Raw genomic sequence first — 11,544 nt, forward strand, 5'->3', positions numbered from 1 at the left:
CACAAAAGGACTAATCAAATATATGCACATTGCAAAACAGAAAGCGAATCATACCTGCAGCAACACCAGCACTTGAAGCCATCGCAGCAAGCCAGTGAACCTTCTCTTCTCTTGCAGAGTATCAAGAGCTCGATTCACAGATAGGTTATGGTCCAGTATGAGCATGGTCTCTGTGAGAAGAGAGGCCACTATATATATACATATAGACTATTCCAAGACTGATCAGGATTCCCTATCAAATCCTAATTGGAAAACACCTCTTGTTTTCCGTATGCTAACCAAATCCTTTACTGTAAAGGATCAGCACTCCTCTTGTCAATAGGACTTTTCCATCTCTAATTGAATACCTTCAACTGTTCTCAAAACTTCTTTATCTCATACTCATATTCTTACAGAGCAAACATATAATGTGTGTTTATTTAAGTGTTCAATAAGTTTTTTACAATTTATTGAAAACAATAAAATGCAAAAGGAAAGTTATCTATTTTCTATATAAGTGAGTTGCAACCTAGGCAGGTGTCTAGGCGGGTCTGAGCGGGTGCCGAGGCGGTTTAAACGTCCTTTCTTAATTTTCAAATGTCTAAGTATTAATCGAGACGATGACCAGCCACTTAGCATCTAAGTGGAGATTTTTAGAACAGTGGCTGGTTGCAGTAAAATCCGGTTTGCAGAATGCTGGTGGAGTGTTTGTCTTATTGAATCCCAAATACTTTTGAAGTTAAATATTAAATATATGGTTGTATTTGGTTCTTCTTTTCCGGGAACAGAAATGGTGAGAGAATCTAGAGCCTCATAAGACAATGCCAACCCACTTGCTCAAAAATCCAAAAACAAACACAAGAAAATTGAGAAAGGGAGATACTTTGTTGGGTGTGGACAACTCTCATATCTCTTCTCATGTAAGTTTCGTTGTTTTCTGTGGATTTTTCTTATCTGCTATTTCTCTCTCTCTCTCTCTCCCCCTCTCTCCCCCCCCCTTCTTTCTCTCTCTAAAATCTTCCAAGAGAAAATGGTCCAGCGGATCCGAAGCTTCATCGTTTTATGCTTTTTTTTCATGGTATTTCCAAAATGCCTATACATTTTTTTATGTTCGAGCTCTGTTGGGGTTCTGTGTTATTCTGATTCCTGATTCGTGAGTTGTTCTTGTTTTGCTGTGTTTTCTGCAGCAGAGGAATCCAGAGTCCTGGAATGACTGATTCCTTGATGGGTTTTTGAGGAGGAGCTGGATTAGAAACTAGGCATCAAAATTCAGGTGGGTTTTAATTTTTTTTGTTGTTGATGTTTTGAATGGTAAAGGTGATTCCTTTAATTCTTTTGATTAGTAAAGGTGTTTCCTTTGATGGATTTGTTGTATTTTCCTTTTCTGTTTCTTTGCTAATTTTATATTTTCATATGTTTGATCTGTAAAATATGCATCCATGAACTGGGAAACCAAAAGGATGGAATTTTTAACCACATTTTGTCAAAAGAATTCTTTTTTTTTTATTTTGTTTTAGTAATTTGTGTTTCTGGGTTCAGTTTTCTCTGGATTTTTTAAATTATTCTGATATTTTTGCCTTTTTAAAGCTTTGATTTCTGAGTTCCCCTGGAATTTTGGGATATATTTTACCGTGACTTTTACATTCACCTTTCCACCATGTGAGTATATATAAGCTGAAGAAAATCCGGATCAGGGAAAGTATCTTTTGTGCTTCTGACTAGTGAAATGGACAAAACTTACTGTGTGTGATTTCTGAGTTTGTTCTATGTTTTTAATTTTGTTTCCACTTTTACTTGTCTGGCAGCTTTTACTGTAATGGGTTATCTTGAGTTAGCGAATCGCTTCAAAGATGCAATTTTCAATCTTCGTAGAGTGATGACATTTTCCGTGTTCCCCTTTTTCTCCAAATGCAGACACATACTTTAACTTGCATTGCGTTTTCTCTCAAATCGCTTCTTGATGAGCTAAATGGTTTCATATTGACTCCCTAGAGGGGATCGTTGTAGCCTAACAGTTTTAAAATGTTCGCTTGTCTCGGTTGGTTCTTTTCAGATTTCGTCAATTCATCTATACAATGCAGACTAACACATTCTGCTTTCTGTACATTGCATGTTTTCTTTCTGATGGAACTGATAGCGCTTGCGCTCAGCTATACTTTATTGTGTTAACCAGTAAACTGTGCTTCACTACACACAGATTTTCTGCAAATGGGGGCAAATGTCCAGTGCAACAACTATTTCCCAGGATATTATGCCTCGGGAAATCATAACTTAATTGCTAACGATGGTAAAAAGAATCATAACTTATCTCCTGACCAGCATTTCGGGTATTACAAGGAGGCATTAAAGCAGACAATGCTCAAGCAAGACACAATACTTAGGAATCAGGTACAGTCAACCATTCACGTCTAGAATAATATGCAGCATTTGAGTTTCATAGAGCTTAGTACATTCAAATGATTTTTTCATAACACTTTCTACAACAATTTTTGTTTCGACCACTTGTTAATTCTTCAGCGTGTTCATTAACGATAACTGGAGTTGCGGCAATAAAAACCATGCTGCTATCCTTCGTTTTGCAAGGATTTTGTTTGTTTTGGTTTTGCTTCAGTTGATTTATTCATTCTGGCCAGACTATCTTTGGCATTCCCAAATTTTTATAGAAGTCCTTAAAAACTAAATGGTGCCCGAAATGTCTTCTGTCCATCCAGATTCAGGACCTCCATCTGCTTTATGGAAGACAAAGGGAATTAATGGATGGAATAAGAAGGAATGAATTTGAGAAACATCAGCCGAAGACAGAGGCTTCATGGTTGACTACTGCTTTGTCTCGGAACTCATCTGTTTATGTTCAAAAAACACTTCACGCCCCTTCCTTGCCTTTGGTAAACCCTGCATGTAGTCAAATCTCTGTGTCAGCTGCTGAAAGTATAGAGTCACCTTCATGTTTTGTTCGAGGGAGGAACATACAGACATGCTCTTATCCTACTCAAACTGAAGGCCGTTCAGGAGACTGTGAATTGTTGGAATCCAAATGCAAGAAATTTCAGAAGAACTTTGATCTCGAACTTCCAGCCGATGCATACATTGATGATGAAGGAGAAGGATTCTTAGTAGATGGAAAGTTTTCTGAAGCACCTGAGGTATCAAGTTCTCGTTTGAAAAGATTTCCAGAGGTTTTGTGTAATGGTGATGCAAAACAATTTCTTGGTTCTGAAGATGATACCTCAACTTCTGCATCATTAGAAAAAGATTCAGTTGACTTAAATTATGTGTATAAGCTTGAGAAAGGAACATCTTCTACACCAGGCCGTCAGTTTTTATCCATGGAACTTATCCAAGACACCCGGAAAAGACAGGATTTTGAAGTTTTCTCAAATGTTCTACTGCAAGAGAGAAAAAGGAAACAAGAGTGGTCATCCACTTATGAAGCTGGTAAGAATTTTATTGCAAGGTGGAAACAAAGCTCAAGTTTCTTCATTTTTGTTTTTAAAGAACTGCATCTCTTATAAGTATACTTTACAATTAGTTCTAATGCTACGAGAATTTGTGGTCAGCTTGAATAACTATAATCACCGGAAATGTTCTTATAATGGAAGCGTTTATCTTTCAGGGAAAAGGAAAAGAACCTTGGATTCTTTTCCTCAAGGTTCTCATGCAGATCAATTTTATCCTTCATCTAGTTTATTACATGAGGAGCTTAAGGCAGCTGAACCTCCACCCTTTCATCAGAGTAACCGCAATTCATGGAGTGGAAGAACAATTGTCGGTCTACAGAAGCCAGGAACTTATAGCCAATCTGGACCAAGCGGAGCTTCTTCCTTGTGCATGCCATATCAACATACTCCTCAGGGTGAGATGGCAAATTCAGGGGCCTCATGCATTGCTGCTTTAAGAAAACCTGTACACAACTTTGCACGTTTCCCAACAGCAGTTCAAGCACTCCCTTGTTTTAACACCCCCATTCCATTAGGTAATAGTTCTAAATCGTCAACGATAAGGCCTGGGATCAATGGTGATAGGTTACAGTTGAAACATGATTTGAGATCTAGCACAAAACATGGTAGTGCCTTCTCTCTTGATGATAACTTTAGCAATGGCTCCCAGTTGGAATCCAAGAATTCAGAGGTCCACCGACCACACATCAGTTTAGATAATCTGATCCGGACTAATGACAATATAGGGATTGAACACCATGGCGTTACAAAAGACGTGTTGGATTCTGCAAGTGTCAAGTCTCGTAAGGATATTAACTTGAATTGTGTACCTACTGGTTGTTCTCTGGATGCCGCAGTTTCCCAGAGTTTCCAAGCAACAACTGGATCAGAAAAGCTCAAAGCTTCTAGTGAGGGGTTGCCTTGGCATAGGCGGAACCATAATGGCAAAACTGACAAAGGATGTGATAATTCAACCCAGGTGGAGGCAAGTGATTCCTCAAGTAAAATAATTCGCGACTCTACTGGCCACCCCTACAATTCCATTCTGAACCCACCTGAAGAAGTCAAGAAAAGAAGAAAAGCTGTGGTACTTGATTTAAACGCGGCTTGTGATTCTGTGCTTGACGCAGAAATTGAACTTACAGAACAGGTAGTAGAGAATGAATTTGATAGGAAAGATTTTGGATTTCAAATTGACCTGAACTCGTCTGTAATTGAAGATGAGTTTTCACCAACGGACTCTCTTTCAACTGGAATTCTTTTGGAGGCACCTGTTAGTCCAGAAACCAAGGAGTGTTCTCCACTGAGAGGAGAATCAGATGAAAATCAAGTTGGGACACCTTTTCTGTTGCCAGGACAGGATGATCCAGAAAACAATGAGCGTTTTCCGCCAGTAGGAGAATCTGATCAAAATCAAGTTGAGACACCTTTTCGATTGTCAGGACAGGAAGATCCGGGAAACAATGTGTGTCCTCTGCCGATACTAGAATTTGATGAAAACCAAGTTGACAGTACCGCAGCAGAATCTTTGGTTTCCATTTCATCATCCGAGCTTCATACTTGTATCGTAAGCACCACAGAAAAGCCACTTGAAACTTCATGTGCCTCCCTATGTTGGTTTGCTGGGATAGCTTCTTCAGTTGTTGGCGGTCGAGAGAACGAGGGTAGAGTGGTTATCAGCGAGGAGCTTCTACCTGATGGGATGGACTACTTTGAGGTCATGACATTGAATTTAACTGAGACAAAAGTGGAAGAGTGCTGCTGCTGTAGAAGTAATTGCCACAATAAGGAAGAAACTAGTACCACTTCATTACCAGATCAGCCAAGGAAAGGCCGGAAAAGGATGGGAAGGCAGCGGAAGGATTTCCAGAGCGAAATTCTCCCAAATCTTGCTTCTTTGTCAAGGCATGAGGTGACTGAAGACCTTCAGACAATAGAAAAGTTAATTGGGTCTTCTGGTAAAACAAGGTTGGTTAGATGCGCAGCTAAACTTGGGTTGGCGAGGGGGAGGAGAAGGTCCAGCATTTCTCCTTCCACTGTAACCGAGAATACTTTGGAATCACTGTTGAAGCAGATTGGTGGCACAAGTCAATTCGGAAACGAGGAGAGAAGAAGTCTAATTTGTTGGGGAGAGGTAACTAGGCGGCGCAGAGGGCAGAGATATCCAGTTAGCAAGCCTCGGCTCATTTCAGGCCAAGTATAGCAAGAGCGACGATAAATGTCTACATTTATGCACATTTGGTGAGGTTTTTGTGAATCAATTAGACTGTTTTGTACATGTTCTCCAGACCAGAGTTCATACATGTGGATATATATATACATATATATATATTTGGGGTGGAGAAGAAAAGAAGCCATATTGCAGAATGAAAGTTCATCTTTTTATCAAAACTACTTTTGTACAGTGCAATAGCACTTATTTTGCTATCTACCAAACAACAAAACTGCAGCTTTGTAAAAGCACCACTGAATAGTGCTACAAACAAAAATCGCTAGTGAATAAAAGCGCTTTATAGAGTTTGACTGCCAAACGAGCCCTTAGCATTACAGACATGTTGAAGCTGAAGGAAGAAATGTAAATAGCACATTGCTGAATATATCTGATAACCAAAAAAAGTCATTTCAAACGAATCTAATCTAATGAGGTATTCAATCCAATTGTTTGTGCTGGAAGAGACCAAAATGTGCTTTATGAAAGGTGGCCATATTACAAGTAACTTGTGGCGTCATTGCTTGACACGTTGACAATACATATTGAGTAATGTGAGACTATGTGGATTGTTCAACTCAGCAAACTAATAACCTAATATGATACTGTATTAATATGAGCATCCAACTCAAAATCAATTGACTATGAGTGAAAAAAACTCGAGATTATATATTTAGACTTTTAGACAATACTTTAATTCATCGATACGAGATTCCAACTCTCAGCAGTTTACAAGTCGGCAACTTACCAGATATTTCGTGCAGAGTAGGTGAAATTTGGAGAAACAGAAATTTAGTTAAGTTGAATTAAGCTTGTCTTTAATTTCAAAATATTGATACAAAATCCGTGAAGCATTATTGAAAAACAAAAACAAAAGGATAATAATATTTTTTTAATAATAATAGCAAAAACTTAGAATATACTCAAACTTGGTGGTCCAAGAAAAAGAATAATAATAATAATATTTGTAGGGTTTCAAAGAGGAAAATCTAAATCTTGAGCCCCAAATTGAGTAAAATGTGGACTTTGAAGAGCCTCTTGAAGCAGCTCATGATCATCCCACGAATCCCTATATGTTTCCAAGTCGGTTTCAGCATTTCTTAGTGCCGAAAGGCAAAGCTCTTTCCTCCATTCTTCCAAATGTGGGAACCCTATATGATCTCCATATTTGTCACAATACTACAACAAGAAGCAAAACAAAAAAAGGTAGAGACCTTAGAATATAAGGCTACAATGAATTTACTAGTTACGTGATAAGTAAATGTGATACAGATAAGTTCGTCGCACGAAAGTTTACCTCGAACTCGGCGATGTCGTGGGTGTTATGCTTTGGAATGCCAGCAACATCCCTTGAGTGGTAGAACTCCTTGATGGACTGCACCATGTCATCCCTTGATGGCAATGTTGTTTTCCCAGAGAGCAATTGAGCTATCCATTTTGCTTGTGACTCAAAGAAAGGGAACCCTATTATCTAGATCACATTTATGATTAATAAATAAAATTTTCACAAAAATTATTATATTGGAACAAAAATTCTATTAACCTTTGAAGCATTCTATATTTCGAAATTTTTAACTGTTAAATTTTTTACTGTTGTATTTTTGACCAAAAATCTATATCTGAACGCATACTAAAAATTTCCAAATTAGAAATGCTTTATTTACCTTTCTAGGAATGCCTATAAAAGATAAAGAGGGAGCAAGTGATGGAGGGAAGGTGTGCTCATACAAAGGGCTCACTCTGTCATCATCCACAGTTACTATTCCTTTGGTGTCAAGAAAGGGGAATGTGTATGAATACCTGCACGCAACCCACTTGGAACAATCAATTTATACACTATTCAAAGCAATGCAACAAGGTGTGGGTCATAATTTGAATGTGGGGACCCACACAAAATCTTTTCAGTCAAAACTCAAAAGAATGTGGTTAACCAATCACATATCAAAGCAAGTCCTCACGTGGCGGGTTTTTAAGTCAATCACATAATTTAATCTTTTTACATAACAATGTATAATTGATGTAAAATATTTTTAATTTGTGTTAAGTTCCCATTGTAAATATACAAATGATTTTGGGTTAGAAATATACCCAGTGCAGTATATGATAGTGTCTGCAATGACCCAAGAACCGTCCAAAAATAATACCTTCCCATCTTCTTGAAGTGCCTCTATCTGCATTTGGTTGCATTTGAATGTTACATAAAAAAAATTGTATTGAAACCTAGTTTTATTTGCTTATAATCTAATTCTAGACACTAAATGTGACAGTTAGCCAGTAGAATTTAATTTCTTGAACCTGGGGACGAAGGTGCAAGTTTTCGTGTTTGGAAATGACTTTGGACAAGCCCTCAGATATGTCAAGAGATTTTCCACTGAGGTAGATTGCCTTCGCCACATCCACTAGTTCCATTGATATATCTTGTCCACTTAGTGAAGTCCCAACCACCACCACAACCTGCAAATAGAGCAAAAGGATCACTTCATCTCTTTGTGCTAGACACCTTCGTTGATCTATATAAACTTATGTTAGACAACCGCATTCAACACTTTTAAGTTGTCAGGAAATTAGCCAACAATGTATATATCGAGCTAATAATTTAATATTTAACTACTATAATATTGCCTTACCTCATCACGAAATGGCTCCGGAACCCTGTAAATGTGACTATGCAGTTGCTTCCTTTTCCATGCATCCATTCCTAAACATAACCAAATTAACCCCACCTCAATTAAAAAGAAACAATATGGAAATAGAGAAAAAGAAAAAGAAAATTGAAACCACATATAATTATGTTAAAAATGTGACAGTTAAAAAACGCATGTTAGTGCGTGATTGACCAAGATTAATACAACGAAATTCTTGTTAGACATGAGCTAGCAAGAAACTAAAGAAATTGATCAAGTAGTACATACCTTGAATGGATGGCAACCTTGGCTTAGAGTAGTGGCCCGTGGCCACAACCACCGCATCAAACACCTCTTCTATGAAAATCTCGGTCTTCTTTTCCACACTCTTCACAACCCATTTCAAATCTTTACAACCAACTACATGATCTCCATCCAACATCCCCACATATGAAACCCTAGTATTGAACCTTATCAACTCCCTCAACCCAAACCAATCACAAAAATCCTTGAGGTACAAAAGAAGTTCCCTATGGCCTGGAAACCTCCTCATGTCCCTACCTTTTTTTACTGCAAATGGAAAGTCAGTGAACCCCATGATCTCTCTGGGAGATATGAGCCTCAAAGAGGTGTAAAGACTGCTATGCACTTTTAGGGTAGGTGCCCTTCCTAAGGGATCCTCTCCCTCCACATTTGGGTCGTACAGCCACTGCCCTCCCACATCATGGTTTTGTTCCAACACCACCACCCTGTGACCTTCTTTCCTCAGCTCCCTTGCAGCTACAAGCCCTGAGGGTCCAGCTCCAATCACACAGACATTTTTGGATTGGTAAGTTTCAGAAACCATGGTTGGTCTAGGGTTTAGGGTTGTGGGTTTTTATTTTTATTTTCTGGGTGTGGGAAATTTGTTGCTGTTGAATGGGGTTTTATAGTTAAATTTTCTTCACACAAACAGATGGAATTTTTTATTTATAATAATGTTGTTGGGAGATGGTCTGATGGAGATGGTTTGCTAGCTGGGAGACCAAACGTGACAGACTAAAATCAATGCCTAAGATTTGTCTTACTTTTAGCTAAAAAGTTTACTTGCATGACAATTTTTCAATCTCATTTTTTGCTATTTGTGATCCTTCATAATCATCACGTCCCAACCAAAGTGTTCTCGAGCCAATTAAAGGACTTTCGGAAAGGCAGGCTCATGCAGGTAAAGTTCAATTCAGTCATTAAAACTTTCACTGAAAAGATAAAATAAAAGTAGAAACTAAAATTTTACGAATCGTAAATTTTATAAGAGTACGTATTAGTTTCTCTGTACACGTGTTCTCCAGTATTTTGATTTCGATTATGTTTGCATACCACATACACATTCATCCAACATCATCACAATAACGCTCAAGGATCCTGATTTTATGAAAATATTAGATTTTCCACACACGTTCTAGTACATCGAAAGAATATTTTATAAAAATATCGTGTTACATAATAGACTTCAATAATGTTTGAATACCAACATAACGATATGACCATTCATCCAACAACAATTAATATAGAAGAGGACTCAATGGGCCATCGAGGTTGGACAACTTATCATGGAGTTCCATTTTCTGCTTTTATATGTGTGTGTATATATATATATATATATATATTTCCTCTGGTTAGGGTATCAGATGTCAACATTTTTTTTTTTTTTTTTTTTTTTTTGCAGAAATTAAAGGGTGCATGTAATTAGCAATCTGTAAAGTGTAGGGTTAGCAAGAAGAAGAAAAGTAGTCTAGTCTCAGTCTGAGTCCCCACAGCAGAAGAATGCTCCATCTTGAAGCCAAGAAAACATCAACAATCATGAAGCAGTGAACATGTTTATTCAACCCAATTTCCTTTTTCCAATTTGACTTGCAACTGTGGTGATCATGAAGTGAAGTGATCATTACACCACACACACCCCTTCCCCCCCCCCCCTCTCTCTCTCTCCTTTTAATTCCTTTTTCTTCTCCCAAATCTCCTTTACTTCTATGAAGAAAATTTTCTCAAAAGTGAAAATCTCCATGAACATTTTGAAACCTTATGTTTTTAAAAAAATATTTATAATGTGGACATGGAAATTGACGTTAAAATATAAAGTGACAGATAATTTATAGAAAGTCCTATTTTAAGAGTCTTCTCAGCATTTCTCTTGCTTCTATATATTAACAAGGAGATCTGACACACACATACTAATATATTATTACATAGAAAAACCAAAGAATTAAGTACTCGTAAGTTATTATTCATCATTTTATTAGTGTGTAATCTAAGTATGCGGGTAAAAAAGGAAAAATTAATCCCTAGCTAATCTAGCAAGTAAATGATTGACCTACTTTGTCACTTTATTACGATTCAGAAATTTCTAATCATGCCATGCAAATGTTGTTGCATTTCAGATGGAAGACTTGCAAGGTAAACTACGTTGATGAGATAGCCAATAACCCTATGACGGGTACTAAATAATATATAAATATATATACACACACATATTTAAATAAGTGATATATTATTATTGAATAAAATATAATTGCAATTCTTGAGCTATATAACTTGTAAAAATAAACATTTTCTTCAACCATATTGTAAGAGGCATTGACATGAAGAGCAAACATGGCGAAAAATTGGTGTATAATATATGAGCGCATACGTATTTTTAAAAAATACATTTATTTTTTTGTATGACCATGAATTATTTGCTCGAATGCATATTTTAAAAATAACCATACTATTATTGTGTCACACATGAATGTATTTTCACATTTAATACATATTTTATTAAAAAATTCTTTAATAATACAGATAACAGATAAAATTACATAGTATATTACTGAAAAAAATAAAACATTTTTATTTAAATAAATAAACTAAAATTTTAGAAATGGCCAAATTTTTCACGGCATCTTTTCAAGATAGCTGCATAATAATACTATTTCTGTCCCAGATTTTACTATCAAAATTTTAGTTTAATTTTTTAGTAAATGAGGTTTAAGCACTAATTATAGCAAGGCCTTAATTAGTTATGCAAACTACTAACCTGTACCATGAATTAAGTGGGTTCTGTAATTACAACTTTGGAAATTGTATAGTTTTTTTTACTGTTGTTGGCCCACGAAATAAGATTGCTTTTAGCTGGGTTCTGTAATCTAATCTAACCTTTGCCATGAAGACAAGCTCTTGAATCATACTCATGGACTACCAAGCTTGCTTTCGAAATCATGTTTTTACCAAACAAATGCTTCCACAAATTTTCATACACCAAAATTGACTGAAAGCG

The 11,544-nt window shown here is 36.7% G+C and overlaps 2 protein-coding genes across 8 annotated transcripts; one reads left to right on the top strand and one right to left on the bottom strand.

The window, feature by feature from the left end:
- The first annotated feature begins 748 nt into the window (after positions 1-748).
- On the top strand, positions 749-5,947 carry LOC103931370. 7 transcript variants are annotated; one of them, XM_048589392.1, is made up of 5 exons: positions 749-899; positions 1,167-1,252; positions 2,117-2,367; positions 2,691-3,414; positions 3,593-5,947. In XM_048589392.1, exons 3-5 carry the CDS (start codon positions 2,188-2,190, stop codon positions 5,617-5,619), a joined length of 2,931 nt encoding a protein of 976 aa, XP_048445349.1. In that variant the 5' UTR covers positions 749-899; positions 1,167-1,252; positions 2,117-2,187; the 3' UTR covers positions 5,620-5,947. The 7 variants fall into 7 exon arrangements, with proteins under 7 accessions (XP_048445349.1, XP_009339120.2, XP_048445350.1 ...); XM_009340845.3 differs by having other exon boundaries at positions 2,177-2,367; XM_048589393.1 differs by having other exon boundaries at positions 758-899; positions 1,170-1,252.
- Positions 5,948-6,498: 551 nt separating this feature from the next.
- On the bottom strand, positions 6,499-9,162 carry LOC103931369 (flavin-containing monooxygenase FMO GS-OX-like 9). The gene is made up of 7 exons (XM_009340844.3): positions 8,538-9,162; positions 8,253-8,323; positions 7,921-8,079; positions 7,714-7,796; positions 7,290-7,425; positions 6,923-7,096; positions 6,499-6,804 (listed from the first exon to the last, which is right to left on the bottom strand). Exons 1-7 carry the CDS (start codon positions 9,094-9,096, stop codon positions 6,601-6,603), a joined length of 1,386 nt encoding a protein of 461 aa, XP_009339119.2. The 5' UTR covers positions 9,097-9,162; the 3' UTR covers positions 6,499-6,600.
- Positions 9,163-11,544: the final 2,382 nt, after the last annotated feature.

This window comes from the organism of the source record quoted next, unplaced genomic scaffold (assembly GCF_019419815.1).
Source record: "Pyrus x bretschneideri cultivar Hongxiangsu unplaced genomic scaffold, Pyrus_bretschneideri_v1 Contig3, whole genome shotgun sequence".
Taxonomy (NCBI): Eukaryota; Viridiplantae; Streptophyta; class Magnoliopsida; order Rosales; family Rosaceae; genus Pyrus; species Pyrus x bretschneideri.

Excerpts from the sequence above, each read along its gene's own strand:
- LOC103931370 (XM_048589392.1), top strand. The coding sequence starts at position 2,188 with ATGGGGGCAAATGTCCAGTGCAACAACTATTTCCCAGGATATTATGCC. Across the intron at positions 2,368-2,690 it reads ACACAATACTTAGGAATCAG|ATTCAGGACCTCCATCTGCT; the intron begins GTACAGTCAACC and ends CTGTCCATCCAG. Across the intron at positions 3,415-3,592 it reads GTCATCCACTTATGAAGCTG|GGAAAAGGAAAAGAACCTTG; the intron begins GTAAGAATTTTA and ends TTTATCTTTCAG.
- LOC103931369 (XM_009340844.3), bottom strand. The coding sequence starts at position 9,096 with ATGGTTTCTGAAACTTACCAATCCAAAAATGTCTGTGTGATTGGAGCT. Across the intron at positions 8,080-8,252 it reads CGGAGCCATTTCGTGATGAG|GTTGTGGTGGTGGTTGGGAC; the intron begins GTAAGGCAATAT and ends CTCTATTTGCAG. Across the intron at positions 7,797-7,920 it reads ACTTGCACCTTCGTCCCCAG|ATAGAGGCACTTCAAGAAGA; the intron begins GTTCAAGAAATT and ends AACCAAATGCAG.